This window comes from Asterias rubens, unplaced genomic scaffold (genome assembly GCF_902459465.1).
Source record: "Asterias rubens unplaced genomic scaffold, eAstRub1.3, whole genome shotgun sequence".
NCBI lineage: Eukaryota > Metazoa > Echinodermata > Asteroidea > Forcipulatida > Asteriidae > Asterias > Asterias rubens.
In genome coordinates this window covers 50,293-72,573 of record NW_022985728.1, presented here as the reverse complement: position 1 = coordinate 72,573, position 22,281 = coordinate 50,293, and the positions used below count along the sequence as shown (strand labels likewise).

The 22,281-nt window shown below is 37.8% G+C and overlaps 1 protein-coding gene across 1 annotated transcript; it reads left to right on the top strand.

Moving 5' to 3' along the window:
* Nucleotides 1-17,996: 17,996 nt before the first annotated feature.
* On the top strand, nucleotides 17,997-20,660 carry LOC117306427 (putative nuclease HARBI1). Its single transcript, XM_033791008.1, has 2 exons — nucleotides 17,997-18,751; nucleotides 20,387-20,660. The coding sequence occupies exons 1-2, from the start codon at nucleotides 17,997-17,999 to the stop codon at nucleotides 20,658-20,660; spliced, it is 1,029 nt and encodes a 342-aa protein (XP_033646899.1).
* Nucleotides 20,661-22,281: the final 1,621 nt, after the last annotated feature.

The following is a 22,281-nucleotide window of genomic DNA, read 5'->3' as shown; positions in this document are numbered from 1 at the left end:
TGATACCAGATATCTCCATCCACACTGTATCAACTCTTTGGTCTAGCACTAGAGATTCAAGTGGATCTACCTGAAACTGACCAAACTCTTCTTCCAGTGCATCCATATTGTCTTCCATATAGTGAAACCTCTTCACAAAGTAGGCTACTGAGCTAAACTTCGTGGACAATCTCCTACTTGGATCTGCCACACATGCATTAAGAAGGACTTCAAGGGAAATGTCTGAATCACATAATTGCAGACGGTCACATAATCATTTCTCACGGAAGTGAAGAATTCTGCCACTTCTATTGAAGAAAGTTGTCCTGATGCCAGAAACTCCCTCACTGACTGTCCAAGAATTAGTTCATCATCTAATTTCTGGTTATCAACAACTTTGTATTCACATTGCTCAAGACTTGCACTTGCTAGTACACAAGGCTTCACAAAGCGAACCATGACATCTCGTAGAAAGTTTTGCAATTTCTCATGCACAAGACGTATTTTAGGGGCCTCCTCTTGCAATTCTACATTAAGTCTATTGAACATCGGAATAGTGTTCAGGAGAAAGATGCAGTACATTTTGTACTTGTTATTCATATTTTACTCCGGCTTTCTACGACAATTTTTTTGGACGCCATCTTGGATTTCTCTTGACTATGTGATGTCACGGGAGAGGGCGCACTGGAGTAATGAAATCAGTGCAAACAAATTCAGGATAGTTTATAACGTTGTGCTAATGGGGGTGGAACGGCCGTGTGGTCACCACACCAGATGGAGAAAATATCATCAATAAATCTCCACCAAACTAGTGGTCGGTTGGGGGCGGAGGACAGGAGTCTGTCCTCCAACTGAGACATGAATAGGTTGGCATATGAGGGTGCCATTTTGGTACCCATGGCAGTACCCTGTACCTGTAGAAAATGCCTGTCAGAAAATGTGACATTATTCTTCATTAGAATGTGGCTCATGAAAAAAAGCGGGTTAAACACAATCCTGTAAAACAAATAGGTTAACAACCTGCCAACAAAATTATGATTTATTAATAATCTGTAGAGGAAGGTAAAATGTTAAAAATGTTCTGAGAAGAACAGGTAGGAAGTGGGAAAGGATAAAATGGATATGGTTATGACAATTAAAAACAAAATACAAGCAAATCAAGGGGATCACCCCGAAGGGATACAACAACAGACAAATACTAGACATAGTGTTTTTTGTTAATTACGGTTGGACGTTACGTGATGACGTAGTTCAAAAACATTGAACCATAAAGATGTTTTTTATACAATGCGTCGTTATTTTATAGCTAAGCTTGTATCACACTTTTGAACGCCTTGTTTCTTCACAAATGCAATATGTTTGTGTGAGATTGACATCAGTTTTTTTGTTTGCAACTTATGAAAGCCCTTTAAAAATCTAGCTCACCCCTGCACTGGATGCTGTACACAGATTTGATAATCAACAGCGCCCTCTTTGGTGGGCAAAAAGAGCGCTGTTGGGAATTCCCCCACAAACTTTCGCGCCATATGATTTTTACACATTTTATTGTTATTCAATACCTGATGACGTCATTATGACGTAATTAGGCCTGTGTTGTCTTAAAAATACTAAGGTTCAACTATCTATTGAGTTTCAAGGTTCAAATCGATCTCAATCTTGAGTTATGCCGTAGATAAGCTCAAAAGTTGTTTTTTTATGAAAAAAACACGAAGGCGAACTTTGACCCAGGGTAACGACCCGGAAGTTAAGGTGGTACGATTTTAGCGTTAACTTTTCAAATGTTGTCCAAGTCTTTATCTATCCGATGCCCAAGTATGAACATCATAGCTTTTATATTCGTTGAGATACAGCAACAAGCAAATGGTCCTTTTTTAACATTAAAAACCCTGTCATGACGTCATCATTCTAAAAAAGTGGCGGTTTCATCAACTCACTGGTGCCTATGTACATAGTAAGTTTTAAGTTTATACAAGCTTAACTTTTGTTTAAAATTGCTTGGGAAGGTTCAGAGGTAAAGAAGAACACGAGGAAAATTAAATCTATGAACAGATTGTTGATAGCTTTTTAATTTTCACAGAAAGTAAAAGTGTAAATCTATTACATTTATACCTTTCTTTGCACAGAAAACAAATGCTAAGTTTAATACTTGTTAAAGCGATGTATTTTATTAGTAAAGAGCTAACTATGTGCAAAGTTTGAAGGTTTTGTGATCCTTGTGATGTTTAACTCAAGAGTAAACTTCTTAAAAGGTTAACTGGATTTGGGGAAACTTTATACGAAACAACAGTTTACTAATTTTAGACTTATGAAGTAAATAACTGTAAAAGACTTATTTATTAAGTATTACAGAGGTTTCGCAAGTGTACGACACGGGTACAGATACAACTAAGATAACTGGGATGTACGTTAGATTTTGTTAGGCATTAAATAAACACTTATTTTGAAAAGCAATGATTTGTACACAAAGCTTTACCGTGTAGCGCGCTAAACACTGCCGTGAGTGCCGGATAGAAACACCCTTCACGAGTCGATGTCACGAATCCGCTTCCCGGTGTTTGATCAAAACATAACCAATGTTCGTCTTTTTCTGGTTGCATTTTCTCACATAATTAAAAGTCATACGAATCGCTGCAGTAGGTGGCCATCTCAGCGAAGCTTCGTCTTTAATTCCGTTTTGATAATTAAGCCATGAGAAGGGCGAACAGGGGAACAATTTGACGCCGAATATGATATGAGCGGACTTCAATTGTAAAATGTTGGTACACCATTAAACTAGCGCTACGTTGTAAGTACAATGACCTGAGACTTGTCAAAACATGAATCGAAATCACGCGTACAGTCAAACGATGCACTATTCCGAGCAGAACACACAGGCCTCGCGGACTGAACAAGGTGTGATCAATGGAGCGGAACGGCCAGCCAAAGCGCTTTTGCAGTGTACGCAGTTATCACGCGGGTCAACACATCCGTGGGCTTTATCGTCCGATTTCGACCAGAGTTTCAGGTCAAATTGGTATCATCTCTGTGGGAAAGTTTGAGCAGGACCACTCATCTATAACGGGATGCAAAATTTATGTTGAAATGTTACGTAGTTTTAGAGATCAAAAATTGTAAAATTGTTCAACCTTTGGTTTGAACCAGAAGTCAAGGTCAAATGGGGTCATTTTGTGTGTAGCGTTTTTTGAAGTTTGATCGACCTGTCCGATGATATGTAGATTGTCAAAATCCACCATGTGGTTCAGGAGTTATGATTTCTTTAAAATATTTAACTTTGATTTGTTGTAATTCAAAACCTGATGACGTCATCATGACATCATTAAGTTTGTGTGGTCTCATTATTAAGGTTCAATTGTCTGATGAGTTTCAATGTTAAATTTCGTATCAATCTTGAGTTATGACAACAAATTGTCTTTTTTTACAAAAAAACACAAAAAACACAAAGGCAGAGTTTGACCTTCCGGTACGACCGGAAGATGAGGTCATACGATTTTGGCGTTAACTTTTCAAATGTTGTCCAAGTCTTTATCTATGTGATGCCCAAGTATGAACATCATAGCATTAATATTCGTTGAGATACATCGAAAAGCAAATGTCGTTTTTCAACTTTAAAAACCTTGCCATGACGTCATCAATGACGTCATCATTCCCAAAAAGTGGCGGTTTCGTCTACTCACTATTGCCGATGTACATAGTAAGTTTTAAGTTTGTACAAGCTTTACTTTTGTTTAAAATTGCTGGAGAAGGTTCGCAGGGAAAGAAGAACGCGAGGAAAAAAAAACAAACAAAACAGAACAATAACAATAGTTGTTCGGCTGTTGGCCGAACACCTAAAAAGTTTTTTACTACGACTTGTGGAGGGTCTGTTGAAACTGTTGAGTTGCAGACAGGAAAATCCTGGTGACCGGGAATAATGAATAGGGTAGATGGCCTTAGTTTTCGATCCAATCCGGACCTTCTTCAGAGGCATAAAACAAGTACAAACAAATACATATCCATTTATAGAAAAAGAGAGGGGGAAAGGGATTAAGGAAAAGATGGTGTTGCTCCTATATATATATATGGTTTGCTCTTATATATATGGTGTTGCTCCTATATATATATGGTGTTGCTCCTATATATATGGTTTTTCTCCTATATATATGGGTTTGCTCTTGTGTATATGGGTTTGCTCTTATATAAGTGGGTTTGCTCCTATATATATGGGTTTGCTCCTATATATATGGGTTTGCTCCTATATATATGGTTTTACTCCTAAATATATGGGTTTGCTCCTATATATATGGGTTTGCTCCTATATATATATGGGTTCGCTCTTATATATATGGGTTCGCTCTTATATATATGGTGTCGCTCCTATATATATATGGTGTTGCTCCTATATATATATGCTTTTGCTCCTATATATATATGCTTTTGCTCCTATATATATGGGTTTGCTCTTGTGTATATGGGTTTGCTCTTATATAAATAGGGTTTGCTCCTATATATATGGGTTCGCTCCTATATATATGGGTTTGCTCCTATATATATGGTTTTACTCCTATATATATGGTTTTGCTCCTATATATATGGGTTTGCTCCTATATATATGGGTTTGCTCCTATATATATATGGGTTTGCTCCTATATATATGGGTTTGCTCTTATATATATAGTTTTGCTCTTATAATGGTTTTGCTCTTATATATATGGTTTTGCTCTTATATATATGGGTTTGCTCATTTAGTCATAAACGGCCCCTCATAGGTTTGAGAATCGTGTTGTGCCGCGTTTGGCACGCCACTTGGTGCAGTCCAGTCAACAGGGACCACTATTAAATGAGTGCACATTGGGAGTAGCGCGCCATCAACAACTTACCTGCCCCTATTTTTCTCGAATTTAGGCTTGAATATGAATGTCTTACTTCACTGTTGACTTCTTGCAAATTGATCATTTTGAAAATTCAACTGGCAGGGCGTTGGGGAGACACTGGGCTAATATTACCAAATCATGTACAGTGGCTGTTTTAGATCCCCAAAAGTCCGGCGCGAACAAGACTTACTTACGGCAACAAGGCGGCTCAAGAAAGAGACGTTTGTCTTTGATGGCATTCCGACTTTTGCTGGCCACCATTATTGCGAGCGCGCATCCGAAGCTCGCATCCGGGGAAAAGAAAGATTAGAAGTTCATTCACACGGCCACCTGATACAGGTCCAAAAGCACTAGTGTAGTGAGTAGTGTAGTTTTATTAGTTGCAAATGCAAATAAGTAGAAAGTTGTGTAAACTTCTTGGGCAAAAAATGGATTTCAGCGACGATGACTTTATTGGTGGTGGTCGGTCTGATACGGATTTTACCGTTCAAATGGAAGGAAAAGATAGAAAATTCAAGCTAAAAAGAAGTCAAATGACGTGTGAGACTCTAAGCAAGATTTTTAAACTTGTTCCGCTATCTATTATCCTGTACGGATCCGATGACACGGTTGTTGTACCAAACAGAAGCGGGGTGTTTACTGGAATCCGAATCCATGATACTAATACTTGGATAGTATCTGGCGATGATCTTCCTCCTACTGTCCAAGCAAAACCTCCCAGTCCATTCTCATTCAGCTCTACGGCAGGATCATGCAGTGGATTTGAGGACTTGGGCCTACCGGCGACACGCCAACCTGGGAAAAGATTTCGTGGACAAAAAAAGTCGCGTTTGGCAGGTACGTTTACACATTTATTTTACAACATCAAGGCTTATCCTATTTTAATTACCTGTATTAAAGGTACTTCAAACTGTCTTGATTGTTATAAATGCCTTAAATACCCAAACTGTTTGCATTTACAAGTGCAATTACCCAGTGGAGCCTTCTAAGTTTTGGTCAAGGGAGAGGAGACTCTGCTTGGCAAGTCAAACCACAAACATATCTAGGGTAGGGGGACTGATCATCGCGCACAGAGAGGCAAAGATTTGCCTTGATTTTATTTAGGGACACCTTGAAAACAGTATGTCCTCTGATATAAAAATTATGATGTTTAATTATTTTTACATTTTGCTTTTAGCCACTGAAGAAGCGACTCAATTTTGAGGAGGGGGCCACCAGTCTGCATCATCATGGTCTGGTAGAAGCTGAGGTAAGGGAAAAATTTACATTGTGTAGACTGTAGGCCCCAACTAAAAATTTGGAAAACCTAGTGATGGGGGATTTTGGATGGATATCATCATGATAGACATGATACTAGCCTGAATTTCAGATGTAAATTTCAGTAGGTTTACAGTAGACTACAGCAGTGGCAGGCCTTACCATGTAACTAATGACAGTGTAGTCACAAGTGACTGATTTCTTTTACACTAAACTTCAACATGTAGCATTAGTAGTAGGGCCTACCATTTATTCAAAGAATTATTGAACAAAATGAAAATACACTTGAATTCTCTTCCAATACAATAACAAAGTGTCTACTTTATCATTAGTCACACAAATCAAGAGTACTACAAAAATCTAAAACATGGTTGTACCATGGGTCCAATAAACTCTTTAGTTAATTTCTTAGGACTTCTTTCTAGAAGCAGTGAACCCCCTATATAGCATAATTATTGGTAGAGTGGTTATGAGTGAGTCAGACCTGTAGATTACTTTAGCACAAGGGAACACTCTATACTCTCTGTACCTTTCCTTATCATTAAACATTTTACATTGTTTGTATCACTGTTTATTACATGGGGCATGGGATATGGTGTGGATGCTATTGTAGTAGGGGTAGAAAATTCATTGTACATGTATTATTATTCAAGTTAGTTAATTCCAGGTTCTAGTTAATTGCTTTTCCTGTTTACATTGTCCCTTCAGCTGTTTTATTGCACCCCTGTACATGTAGGTTGTTATTTCTTAGAAGTCTTTTGTTACATGTTGGTAAACAGTTTCGTAATCCTTTGGTAGTGTAGTGACCCATCCAGTGCATTGTATATAATTATAATCAGATAGCAGCCTGGCAGCGAAAGAGGAACACTGCACACTTATGTGTGCCTCATCACAAGTTTTAACTTCTACGATTAATTTGACATCTTCAAGTATTTTCTGCTGTTTTGGACTCGGTATCCTAAAGCCATTTTGATTTTAATTTGTAACTTTTCTTTGACACTGTGTTTCAGGTTTAGGTTTAACTCTGGTTTAGTTTTGGTTTTTGAGTTTCAGTTAGATATCTTGGTTTAGGTTTGACTGGTTTAAATTAAGGTTTATAAGGAAGAAAGTTTAGATCCTGAGTTTGGTCTAGAGGTTTTTATTGTTTAATACTGCTTTTGTTGATTGATTTATAGTCAATAAAGTTATTTTTTATTATTTTGTTGAGAAACCTACACTTTGAGTCACTGTTCCTATATTTTTGCATCTCCTCGCGTCTTAGCCCTACCGATCTTGGTTTTTCTCATTTGTTCAAGCGAGTGCCCCCATAGTTAGCATTTTTATTTAGCTTTATTCATTCTTTTTCTAAGTGTACCCATTTTCCGGGTTACATTTTTTTGGTGGAGAATCCGGGTAGGGTTTATGTTCCTTAAGAACTTAGCCAGGTTTTGTTAAAAAGTAGGGACAGTCGTTATAGTTTTAGGACAACACAGTGTCAAAGTTAAGGAGCATTTTATTTCACTATGGTTGAAGGGCTGAGTCCAGTCATTTTGCCAGATGGGACGCCATGTATATCCCCACCCCCAGGATTTGGATGGGATAGTATCCTTCAACCACCCCCTGGATTTGGTTGTTTCACCGAAATTCTCCAACCAGTGGTCGTGCCAGTGTTGACCAATCTTCAGATGTGTGGGTTCGACCCACCATCATCATCATCAGAACCAGCAGAAAGACCCTCAGTTCCGTCGATGGAGGAGCCTGCTAAGGAGAGGAGCTTGTTAGAGACGGTGAAGGATCTCCTTGGAGACATCGTTGCTCAGCAGCAACAACAAGGGGAACTGTTGCGGAGATTGCTAAGGCAAATGGACCAAAGCCACAGAGGATCTTCTGCTTGGAGCAGAAGGGAAACCACGAGTTGCCAGGGGCAATGGCGTGAGTTTTATGGCCTGGTGTCCAAACCCACAACAGTTTACTATAGTCCGTCACCACTCCAAAAGAAGGAAGATTCTACTCCAGTAGCAGCAATCCAGACTACTACTCCTCCCCTCAACGTGAGCTCTGCACAACAGGTAGACCCAATCGTCGCAAGAGTCAGAGAATTAAAGTCCTCCGGTGGGAAGCCAAGCCACCATCAGATGGAGCAAGAACCAGGAGCAGTGAAGAGGCTTTTACGCTCTTGGGACAAACTTGAAATCAAGGGAGATACCTTGTGCTATCGGCAAGGCAAGGAGGAGCCGGTGTTGGAGGTTTTGCCCAAGACGATGATGTGGCCGATTTTACATAGTATACAGGCTTTATTCAACATTAAGGGTTTCCGGGAATTAATACGTATGGCTCGTCTAACTTATTTTTGGCCTTGATTTTGTATCATTGTTTTCTTTGTATTAAATTCATTTTTGCTGTTAATTCATTTCAGTTCTATTTGTGTAAATTTAACATTGTTGAGGACAACAATGGATTTAAGTAGTGGCGAGTGTAGTAGGGGTAGAAAATTCATTGTACATGTATTATTATTCAAGTTAGTTAATTCCAGGTTCTAGTTAATTGCTTTTCCTGTTTACATTGTCCCTTCAGCTGTTTTATTGCACCCCTGTACATGTAGGTTGTTATTTCTTAGAAGTCTTTTGTTACATGTTGGTAAACAGTTTCTTAATCCTTTGGTAGTGTAGTGACCCATCCAGTGCATTGTATATAATTATAATCAGATAGCAGCCTGGCAGCGAAAGAGGAACACTGCACACTTATGTGTGCCTCATCACAAGTTTTAACTTCTACGATTAATTTGACATCTTCAAGTATTTTCTGCTGTTTTGGACTCGGTATCCTAAAGCCATTTTGATTTTAATTTGTAACTTTTCTTTGACACTGTGTTTCAGGTTTAGGTTTAACTCTGGTTTAGTTTTGGTTTTTGAGTTTCAGTTAGATATCTTGGTTTAGGTTTGACTGGTTTAATTTAAGGTTTATAAGGAAGAAAGTTTAGATCCTGAGTTTGGTCTAGAGGTTTTTATTGTTTAATACTGCTTTTGTTGATTGATTTATAGTCAATAAATTTATTTTTTATTATTTTGTTGAGAAACCTACACTTTGAGTCACTGTTCCTATATTTTTGCATCTCCTCGCGTCTTAGCCCTACCGATCTTGGTTTTTCTCATTTGTTCAAGCGAGTGCCCCCATAGTTAGCATTTTTATTTGGCTTTATTCATTCTTTTTCTAAGTGTACCCATTTTCCGGGTTACACTATCAGCATAATCAGCAAAATAAAACCAACATTGGCATTGTTATTTCCTAGCAGACAGTGGATGAGATAGGTCTTTTATTAGGGCCTAATGTCACCCAGATAATTGTTTTCAAATATAATAGGCATTACAACAACAACAAGATCCTAAGCCAAATTTTGAAACAGTTGGACAACTAGATTATTTACTTAAATGTTGTTCTCTCTTGAATCATCTACAGGTAGTATTACAGTATGTAAATCATGCACAGAAAAGACAGCTGTCTGGCCCATGGATACAAGTTGCTGCCGCATTGTGTGCAGGTGATCACCACAGAGCAATACAGCATGTCATATCTATAAAGGAAGCCAAAGATGACATCACAGCCAGTTTTATTCAATCTGTTGTTGAAGAAGCTGATAACCTTTGTGATCCAGATAACCACTCTCTTTTCAGTGAATCCACCATTGAAGACCTCAATAAGTTCAACTTTACCCAACAAGACCTTGAACTGCAACTGAAAGCACCATTGCTGGTAATCAACTCTTCATGCTGTTGCAGAAAACACTCACATAAAACGAAATATTAAGAAAACTAAAGAAACACTCATCCCAGGTGTGACAACAGCTGCTGGCATTCTCATTAACTGTAGCTCACAAACGATGAATGCACATCAAGTGTTGACATCGCTTGTTCTCAAAAAAAAGTGGTGCAAAGTTGTCTGCCTTCCAGCATCTTCAAAATCGGAACATCAGCACAAATTATAAAACAGTGATGCGACGGCAGCTAGATTTTGGAGTTGATTTCGACAAGGATGTGAAACAGTGGGCTAAGGAAACTTTTGAGGCTGAATGTAACAAACGACAACTACAAGACAGTGGCAGTAAAGAACTAGTTGAAGAATTCAATAAAGCAGGTCTGACATGGGTTATCAACTTGTCATGGACAATGTAGATGTAATTGTCCATCCCCGCTACACATCAAGAAAACAACATGGTACAGATCATCACATGGTCCAGATGATTGCCATCCAAAACAGAGTTAAATCACATCACCTGCCAAATAATGACCACATAACAACTGTAGATAAAATTGATGTTTCAGAGTTTCTCCCAACTGTGTCAGACGACATCATTTGCGAGAACATTCCAGCACATATCACCAGTCCAATTTATCACAAACACATGGCAGAACTGCAGCAGAAATCTAAAATCGTAAGTATAAATTACGTATTATGTACTCTTAAGAATTTTAAAAACAGGAGAATTGAATGCCCTCAAAAAGAAAAACCCAAAAACAAGAAAAATCGTGTTCGGATACACCAATGCCCCGCAAGCCAGTCCGTTTCTGGACATTAGAACAGTGTCTTTTTTGGGCGGTTGTATAGAAGGCTGGGAAAGATGAGTGGGGGAGGATAGGTGAGAAAGGCAGAGGGATAATAGTATGGTGGGAAGGCATTCTTTTGTTTAAGTCATAGTGATCCCAAGACCAATCCAGAAACAGAACAATCCACAAACAAAGTTTTGAGTTGATATGACAAGTATACTTCTCGAGATATTGCTCAGACAACATTTCCTTTACTTTATCCATAAGGACAAATCTGTTTGCCTTAAGTCCAAAAAGGACAGACCACTGCGGATGGGGGGTCCACTTAAATATTTAATGTTATCCGAACAAATTGGCCATAAATAGGCCTAATCATTGCAGAAGTTTCAGTGTTGGCAATAGCAATAAGATTTGAAACCCCAAAGTGCAAACTGTCAAAATAAATAAAATAAGTTGGGATCTGCACAGCTAATTTATTTGATTTTGTGTGTACATAGGTTAATCTTGGAGTATTGATGGAGGGTGAGAACAAGACAGACGGCATATACAACATCATGCACCACCTGCACAATCATGTCCCGGGACATAAAAGTGATAAGGTAACACCCATCATCAGTTCAGGAGATCTTCTCACAGGTGAAAGGGAGAGTTCCTGCAGGCGAGACCAAATTAACTCTACTACATCCAGTGATCGACTTGAGGGCCTTGTTCCTGTGATTGCTGATTTTCATGTGTTGGGCAATTTCTACCAGGTACATGACGATTCTGGCATTATTCTTTGATTTTGTTCAGGAACTGTGCACATTGCTTTTCAGAAATTTATTAAATTTAGCTTGATTGGTGGAAGATGTAGATTTTGGAATTGATAAAACCTTTGTTCCATCCAAAGAATCGGTATTTTATGAAGTTCCCCACTAGATGACTGCCACGAATGTGCTTTCCAATGTCAACCATATATCATGGCTTTCATAAACTGCTGTAGTAAGTTTACAACATGATAAATCGTGTTTGTAAATAAACATCACAGCCAAGATACATCATCCCATTTTAAAACGAGTACAGTCCTTACTCATTATTTGAAAAAATGGGTGTTTAAGTATTCAGTCTTGCCATCAATAAGTATGGAAGAAAAAAAGATTAAAATCACCTGGAAGTGGTATTTTTTTAAAATAAAACGAAAATGAAGGGCAAGACTATGTCTTTGAACACAGGCAATCCATATCAAATTAAAAAATTTATGTATAAATTAGGGCAACTAGCCTGTGGAATTTAAGAAGAATGCTGACTCTAGAATTCTTATCAAAATCCAAAAGTATGTTGGGTTGACACGGAATTAATATTAAAATTCATTAATTAAACTTCAGGGTTTTGTACAAGTTCTAAGCCACTCTTATGAAGGGTGATAGAGAGGAACTGTTGGAAAGTGCGATTTAAGTCCTTCAAAGACTCGACCATCGCTTCGGACACTTCCAACTGCTTCTCCTCTACCACCAGGCGTTCCCTTTCAATCTGAAGGATGGAGTCCTGCTGTCCGGTTGTTTTGATACTGTTTTTGGTTGCCCCAACGCTCTTCTCAATGGTAGGCCTACTTTCTTCTTCCACATGAACCGGTCCTTCTTCTTCTCCATGTACCTCCTCAACTTCCTCCATTTCCCCATCTAGCTGTTGTGAGATGTCTGTAAAAAGAAGATCAAAATAATCAACAACCATTTTTATTTTGAAAAACCTTTATTAAAGGTTTAGTACCAAAATTATTGGTTTCGGAGATTGATTTGCTCAGGATTTTTAATTTTGCTCAGTGGTAATAAAATAAACACTGTATGTGCAAAACACAATACATTTCATTCTATGAGTTGTGGTTCTGAGAAGAACGCCCCTGCTAAAACAAACTCAAAACACTATCGTCATCAGCATATATTTACAAAGAAGATCATTCTGTTTCAATTTCACCAGGTTTCTTTCGTTGTTTTACTTGTGGTCTGTTGCAACCATTTTATAATGTTTTTTAATACAAATTTTCTAGATGACGGCAATTTTTATGTTTTGACCCTGAGCCACAGCTTCTAAAGCCATTTGAAAGTCCGGACAGCTTTCTCCATCATCTTTGGATAAAATGCCATCTTTCGCAACCGGAAGCATGGCCGATAACACCAACTCATATGTTTGTAGGTGGTTTACTACCTCCTCCTAAAATTAAATCTGGTATTGCATTAATCATTCATATGTGAAAGAGTTAGTGATTTATTGGTAATGATTTGATTTGTTTTCATGTTTTCCTATATATAGTTTTGTGTTATGAGTCATACTTCATGTACATGTACATGTATAAATGGTATTTAAACCTAAATTTATACATACACAAAGTTTTCTCTCGAACCATAGTTTGATTGTAAGTCACATTGTCATTACCTGTAGTATGGCAGCGCCTGTAGTATCCTCTTGACTGACTGCAAACGTCCGCCACTTTTTTCTAATTTGGGTCCGGTCTCTGGCCCTCCCCCCACACGCCACCAAAACCTCCGCTACCTCCCTCAAGTGCACTTCCTTCACTCGGTCATCCCGTGCAGTCGACTTGCATCTGGTCCCACTGCCCGGTCGACGGTGTGCTCCCGCACAAACTGGCTCAAAATGTTAACTTCCTCGTTGGACCAGTTTGGTTTTCTTTCAACCTACCGCTTTTTTGAAGCCATAATAGTAGCATTTTTAAAAATTTTAAACAACAGACACTGCTTACAATCGGCAGGCCATATAAAGCAACACATACTCTGTTTTTGTATTCATGTTATTAATGTAACGGATTTCATGTTAAAAAATTTCAGTGTTTTCTTACAAGCTGGCTCAACATTTTCGTTGGACCAGTTTGGTTATCTTTCAACCTTCCGTGTTTTTGAAGCCATAATAGTAGCAGCCTTTTGCAAATTTGAAATAACAAGGCAAATTAATTGACAAGGCAAATTTCATAGCAAAGAATTACTCAACTTATCATTACACTAGTGAAAAACTGGATAATGTAGGTCTAGGTTGGTCCACACTTACTTATTATTTATTTATTTATTTTATTTCATGGTTTATTAAAAACATTCAAATTAGTTGCCATAGGCAAAATTACATTGAATTTACAAAATTTACAGATAAAACAATAAAATTACAGACATAGATGAGCAGAAAAATATAACTGCAAAAACGAAAAAAAAACATTAAAAATTAATAACACAAAATTATCATTAAGGAGTTTTGTCATGTAAGGGATTGCACTATTAGCATGTCGCTTGGTATGTACATTAGGAGTTGTAAACAAATGTGAGTTACGTAGTGAACGGCCATTACTATCTCCTCTCGTCTTAGGAAGCCACTCACTTAGTGTTCTGACAAATATAAATCAGACCTATTTATATTATGCCCTTAAGCTTTACGCTACTGGCATGAACAAATTTGTGCTGTCACATTTATACTAAATCTAGTATTTATTTCAGGGTATCTATGGATCCATTAATCCTTTAAATAAATAAATTGGTTGGGCCTGGAGGAAGAAATAACTCCTCCTCGGAAAATTTTCGCACGTCGCAACTTGGCAATTGTCAATGACTATAGCCTTCACAGTTAGCGTATCTGAACATATGCATAACATAACAAACCTGTGAAAATGTTATTTCCATCGGTCATCGAACTTGCGAGATTAATAATGAAAGAAAAGAAAAAACACTCTTGTCACACGAAGTTGTGTGCGGGTTCAGATGGTTGATTTTCAGACCTCAAGTTCTAAATCTGAGGTCTCGAAATCAAATTCGTGGAAAACTACTTCTTCCTCGAAAACTATGGCCCTTCTCTTTATGTTTTATACCATCAACCTCTCCCCATTACTTGTCACCAAGAAAGATTTTATGCTTACAGTTATTTTGAGTTATCACCAATAGAGTCCACTGAATATTTTTCTTTTAAAATGTGCCACACCGTTTGAAATTGATGTTATTTATAAATGTTGTTGTTGTCGGCCCCATCTCATGTATGTATACTCATGGAGGTAGAATAATTGCATTTAGGTTAATAGCAGGCTTATGAGGTTAAAAACCAATGGCCTAGCCTAGTATGGTATACTGTACCCTCTCATGACCATACCCCCTCCCCCTAGTAGTAGTAGTAGCTAATTTAATAATTGGTTACAATAAATTACACTTATAGGCCTAATGTAGCCTATTTCTAGTACGTAGTAGAGAAGGCCTAATGATCAAAATAATAAAAAAGTATAGTTTATTTAGAAAATCTGCCAGAAATCAAAACAATCAAATAGCCTATTATTTGCAAAACAACTACTATATACACAAATCTGAACAAAAAGCATCGGTAACGTACGTAGTAGGGTACGCCTGAAAATACAAACAGTAAAAAATATAGTTTAATAAGTAAAAGCGGAAAAAGCCAAGAAAAACGAAATCAAACAGCCTAAGCTTTGAAAAACAACTACTATATTACAAATCTGAACAAAAAGCATCGAAAACACGATGAGTATGCATGATTATGGCTAGTGTATTGGCATTTTGTCAGCAGAAAACATGTTACATTGCACTCCGGTTGTCAGATGATGTTTCGCACGAACGAAGATAACCGTAATCGTAATTTATGCCAAAATTAGTGCCCTCTCGCGAGTATCACATATGCTACATACAAAGTGTAATTCGGAAAACAATATCTCACAGCACTTTCTTAACTTAGCAACAACGATGAAGAGCCGAAATCTTCCACTTTTTTTCTTCCCGTGCTATTGTTTTCTCTTATTTTTTCACCCCTGTATACCAATGGCTCTTTCAAGAAATAGCGTAACTGACGTGAGGGAGACACGCAATAGTCACGGTGTAGTCGTCACGCGGCAAGGTCAACCTCGTTCACTCATTTTTTTTATTAAAAACTGTTAATGCGTTACATCGCAGTTACAACGCATTTCGTTAAATGGTTCATGAGATAAGTCGCAGCTACGATACATCGCAGCGCTGTGGTTCTTTGTAAACATTGCGATGCTTCGTAATTTACAGTGAGTTTGGTGAAATCAACGGCTGGACACCTTTGGTCATATTCTCAAAGACCAGTTACTGTATCCTCATTTGATGTTTCCAAACTTATGTGAAAATTTGAACTCAATATTGGTCGTGAAAGTTGCGAGAGAATATGGAGAAAAAAAACAATCTTGTCACACAAGTCGTGTACTAAGATGCTTTAAATTTAATCACTCAGCTGAGGTCTCGAACTCAACATGAGAAAATACTTCTTTCTCACAATTGACTCCACTTTTCTCTCAAAGTTTTATTCTGTCAACAGCTCTCCATTGCTCATTACCAAGTCAGTTTTTATGCTCACAAATATTTTGAGTTTATTACTAATAGTGTCCAGTGCCTTTAAAGGAACACGTTGCCTTGGATCGGACGAGTTAGTCTATAAAAATGCATGTTATAAAATGCATATATGGTTGGAAAGATGTTTTAAAAGTACAATACAATGATCCACACAAATTTGCCTCGTAATTGCGTGGTGTTCCTTTTACTTCCTTGTTAAACTAACACGGTCGCCATTTATGGGAGTCATGTTTGTGTGGATCATTGTATTCTACTTTTACAACATCTACAACATATGCATTTTATAACAAACGATAACAAACGCTTTTCCAAGGTTAACTCGACTGATCCAACGAGGCAACGTGTTCCTTTTAGCCATTTTTTACACTTCGGTAAAATCAAAAGCATAAATATTGACAAACACAAGAACATGTAACATGACTTACACATATGCTGATTAAAGCTATCCCTTGTGAAATTAGTCAAACAACAATTGTTAATGTTTTGTTTTTCATTAGCATAGTTTATGCTTTTCATGTTTTTTCCACTCCTGATTCAGATGACCTTGACAAATTGAGCTCAAAGTTTCAATTGTTACATCATCTTTAGTGTTGAATTAAACCAAATGTGGGCACCAAATGCTGTGCACGCTACAAATGTATTCGTTGTGGCCTAAAAAAGGGGTGCATTGTACGATGTCTGTCCCACTTCTCTTCCTTCCAATTCTTGTGTCATTTTCGGCGCAGAGCGCTTTGTATTGTCATCAATGTCATATCTAGATCCTTGGTGAACATCAAGGCTGCCATTCTGCGTCTCTGAAATTTAATTATGCCAATTGCCTGTTTAAGTTAAAGAATGCAGTGTCATGTTTTTTTTTTTTTACTTTTTTTTAAATTTTGTTACTAGGGTTTATTCTCAGTGTTTTTTAATCCATGATTGTTGTGTACAAAATCTGCATTTAATACATGTTAACTGTATTTTCTATTGGGCGTTTAAATTGTATGGATTTCATTATGTTTTCTTTCAATTGTTCAGCGCCCAGGAGCATGTTTACATGGATAGGCGCTATATAAATTTTCATTATTATTATTATTGATATTATTATGTAATTTTGCAGAAGTAGGCCTATATAAGTGGCCACGAGCAAAATTAGGTGCCATGTAATTTTATTAAATCGTTTATCATTTTTCCATTATACAAATGCACATGTATATAGCTATATCGCTTGTGCGTCCAATATCTATTCCAAACTATCTAACTTTGTAAATTCCCAAGTAATTTTGTTCTGCTTTTGCTGTAGGCATAAAAACTTTCACTGCACTTTCATTTCATCAATCAACATCGTTATTGTTGTAAAGTAAAACCGCTTAATTTATAAGAGGGTCTAGGCTTTGTGCCCTCTTCATATCACCCTTTGTTCTTATTTCTTATATGTTTTAAGATTATTTATTGTGATTTTTGAAAATTAAAAACAAACAAACAAACACGTTTGGTAATTGTCAAAGACCAGTCTTCTCACTTGGTGTATCCCAACATAAGCATACAATAAGCCTTTGAAAATTTGAGCTCAATTGGTCTTTAAAGTTGCGAGAAAATGATGAAAGAAAAAACTAATTTATGAAAACCTTGTGAAAACTTTAATCGAAAAACCCGAGATGAAAGCCCTATTACGAACTGCACGTCGTGAATCCTCTGCAGTTAATACTCACGAACCTTCACCCCCTCTTGGTAGGCCGATGTGGGAAGAGGCACCTAATGGATGGGTTGCAGGGGCCGATTTCACTAACGCGTTTTGGTCATCGCAAACGCCGAAATCGATCGCTAAATCTAAAATCCATCGCTACTTAGCAATGGATTTTAGCCAACGATTTCACTAAAACTTAGCGATGAATATTCTCATCGCAAAGGTTTATTTAGCGATGACAAGCTTGCGATGACTCGTTAGTGGTCGCAAAGTAAAAGTTCATCGCAAACTTTTGACAAATTGCGCCATTTTGTTTGTTATTTTCATTAGCGGTGTACGTATTGACGTGCTTTTAGCGGATTTTGTCTTAAATTCGAGTAAAATGGCGTTGTTCTTACTCTATGTTAACAATGCACGAGCTTTGCAGAGAGAACGGGTGTTCAGAGACCGAACAAACCCGCTGGATTCATATAGTGACAAAAAAATGCATAAATACTACCGATTTACTCGGAACGGAGTCATGCGAGTGATTGACTTGTTAGAACCACACCTTCGGCCACAGACTTTAAGAAGTCACGCTATTGACGGAAGAACTCAAGTATTTGTGGCTCTTCGATTCTTCGCCACTGGCTGTTTTTATTCCACTTCGTCGGAACACCACAATATATCTGAGGCAAGCACTTGCAGAATAGTTCACAGAGTCACGAACGTACTTGTTGGAATGAAAGATAGGTATGTGCTGTGGCCTACAACACCGGCGGAAGTTGCTGCAAAGCAGATGGGCTTCTACGCCTTGGCGGGTTTCCCTGGAGCAGTAGGGGCCGTCGACTGCACCCATGTTCCCCTCGACTGCTGCCCTTATGGCCCAAACGAATTTGCATACGTAAACCGGAAAGGCATACATAGTATTAATGTGCAGCTAGTCTGTGACACCAATTACAAAATAACAAACGTCGTAGCAAGATGGCCGGGATTTACTCACGACAGTAGGATAATTCAGGAGAGTGATGTCGGTGTTATGTTTGAAAGGAGCCAGCTTCGCGGGCTTTTACTGGGGGACTCGGGATACCCACAACGAAGTTGGCTGATGAAAACGTTCGGCAACCCAGCGACTGCTGCCGAGAGAGCATACAATAGGTAAAAGAGACCCTTTCAATAAAACAACAAACATTGATTTATTTATTTATAGGCCTTATGCGTCCCGCAAGATATAGTTTTTCCGATTGGCGAAAGCTTTTTGAATTCCAGGGTACAAAACTTCGGCGCCGCGTCATAAGTTTTGTTTTGACGGATATTTTGGGCATTTAGACATGATTTCTTGTTGCCAATTAAATAAAAGGCCTGTTCGGAAAAAGTTATTTTAGGTAGCTTTTTAGACTAGACCATAATTAGCGGACGAATAAAATAATCGTGTTGATGGTGAATGCGTCAAAGCTTGACAACTGGTGGCGCTCTTCACCTTCACATTGGATAGACATTTTTTGGTCGCACACTGTCGTTGCCTCTTCGTAAATAAGAGGGTTACTTTGCCAGATCACATGGCCAGATTTATGAGTATCCTGTCAATTCCATGACCTGAGGGCAGAGGTAAAGTCAAGTTTGATTATAAGCAATATACAATTTTTGTTTATCATGTTTATCGATTTGATTGAAACTGAAACTTCACTTCAGTGAAAGTTGAATGGACGAACACGCTCGACTCTCGTTATATGCTAGGCCTAAATTTAATAAGAACTAAGATTTTTGGAAGTTTGACCTTGAATTTTTTTTTTATTAAGGCTTATTTATTATTAGTAATTTCTGCTTCCCATTTCATGTACATAAAAGTAAAGGGATTTGGACAACTTTCCGTATCCTGCCACACTGACCATGATGACTTTTTCACTCATTTTTACAAAAAGGGATTTTGTATCTCATTCATAATTTACCTCAATTTTTGAAGTAAATTAGATTTTATAATTATTATATCATAATTATCACACAAAAAAGTAGTTGCGCTAAATGTAAACTTTTCATAATTTTCCTTCAATTATTTCATATTGAACGAAAAAGTGGTAGCGTGTGAAAAAATTTTTTCCATGGAACTTTAAAACTAAAAGTGCCATGTTTCTACACAGTGGTTAAGTCACATTCCAAACAAATAAGTTATAGCTCATATTTCTTTTTATTGCAGTTTTACGTGAATTGTAAAAGTGGCACAGCACTCACACATCCATGTTCAGACTCACGGCAGCAAACCTGTATGGGATTGTGCTGGTACCATGTTTAAATACCATTAATACAAACAACAAACGTTTTGTCACATACTTGTCCTGGGTGTCAGAAATTTACAAATTTATTGTTTCAAAGAAACAGAACCAGAATTTAAGTTGTAACAAAGTTTTGTCAGATTCATCAATTAATCAATCTTATAATGTCCTATTGGTTGTTTTTTTGGATGCACCAGCATGTAAGAGATGTTAAATTTGCATGGGGGATAAAGGATATTATTTATTAATTTGTTTACCCATACACCAATGTATGGATTGGAACTGCCTCTAGCTACCACGACCCTTACAATGCTAGAGCATGGTCTTACACACTAGACTACCGGTTGCCCTGTAGCTAGAGGCAGTTTGAATTGAGTATACATGTACATGTACAGTGCTAACACACATAGGTGTATTGGTAAAAAAATAAAATATGCACCAGCATATAAATTATATAAATATAATTTAAATTAAAACTATGCTTTAATGCATTTCTTTTTTATTTATTTTATGTGTACCACAGCTCCCATCGCCATACCCGAGTCATCATTGAGCAGACTAATGGGCAGCTCAAAATGAAATTCCCATGCTTAAGGAAGGGGCTCCGAATCTCTCCAGATCGTGCTTGCAGAGTTATCGTAGCATGTGTTGTTTTGTACAACATCTCCAAGGACATCAATGACCCCTATCTGGGAAGACAGCACCAACTAGAAATCATAGAGGTACCTGACTATGTTGGACCCGCAAACATTCAAGGCAATATTGGTAGAGACCGTCTGGTAGCTAATGCATTTTAAAGGGATTGTATACATTTGGTAATCGGAACCCATTGCTATCACACAAGAGAAAAATATAAAGCGTGTCTGCGTCCCATATCTAACTCAGCCTTCAGCCTCGTTGGATACGGGATACAGAAGCGATATATTTTTCCATATTCCACTTGGCTTATGTGATAACATTATAATATCACAGGCTTTTTTTTGGGGGGTTTCTTTTGAGCCCGTGTGTGATAGCGTATTTATCTTCAAGCAAACTTGGTCTGTAATTACGATACACAAGTCGCAGGGTGTGATATGGGCCATGCAATTTTATGCGAATAATGAATGTTTATGAGTGCAATGGTGCAAATATGTTCATGAGTTAAAAGATGGAATGTTCTATTCAACGAAGAAAAAGTTTCGCACTATTACATGAATGAAAAACAGATCTTTGTCATTTTGATTGGAGGATACAACTTTCAAAACAAAGAAAGTGTAGGCCTACACTTTTGAATTGTGAAATTACACCCGGTTCTTTTGGGTCAGCCTGTTGGATTCAGCAGTGACCATATGCATTTTGTCAGCTACATGTATTTTGAGACACGCAGACGCCAAAACATTTGCCTTGCAGTAACACTACTGCTGCATGGAACGCGGATGGAACGCTGAGTGACGCAGCATGCAATAGTACTTTTAATTGCTATCACATGACTGACAATCCTCCAATCAAATGGCAAGGATCTGCTTGGCTGAATAAAAAAAGGTTTATATCACACTGTTGTTGCTATGGTTCAACCAATCAGTCAGAGTCAAGGATTCAAGCCAACTTGAAGATAAAATACCATAACACTAATCAATGAAAGAATTTCAAAAGGGGTTTAATAGCAGTTTTGAGCTATTAAAAGCCACTTTTTTGAGTGGTGGTATGATTATCAAATGTATACAGAACCTTTAAACATCGGTGCTAACAGTGTCATTACTATTATTCTGTACAGGTGATTAAAAAGGAGGGAATTCTACTTTACACAGCGAACTTTTTGAGGAAATCTGAAAATCTAAATTTCAAGGTTCATTTTTTCCAGTGTGAAAACAGACTAATTTACACATATTGACCCATCAAATAGTGCATGTCTAATCCCCTGAGGTAACTTAGAGTGACCAGAAGAGGGACCTATTTCCGAGGCTGAAGGTGTGTTATAATAAACACATATTGACTGTCAATGAGGTAACTAGTGTACATCTATTCCCCCCAAGGGACTTTGAGTGACCAGAAGAGCAACCTCTTTCCAGAGACCGAAGGCCGAGGGAAATAGGTCGCTCTTCTGGTCACTCACAGGCCCGAGGGGGAATTGTCGTACACTAATTACAGAATTATGCCAGTCAATATGGGTTTTATAACACAGCTCGGTCTTAAAATGTGAATTAAGAACAGAAACCTGTAAAAGATAGGAAGTTTTGTAGTTGCTGTTCACGATTCAAGTCAAGAGAGAGCACTGTAATCCGGGAAATTAAATGTGTGACCCCAAAAAATAGGTCCTTCTTCTGGCAACTGGAAGTCCCTCAGGGGAATAGACATATACCATTTAACCTCATTGCCAGTTAATGTGTATACATCTATCACTCAAAAGAGATCAATACACAGAATGCAGTTTAACAGTGA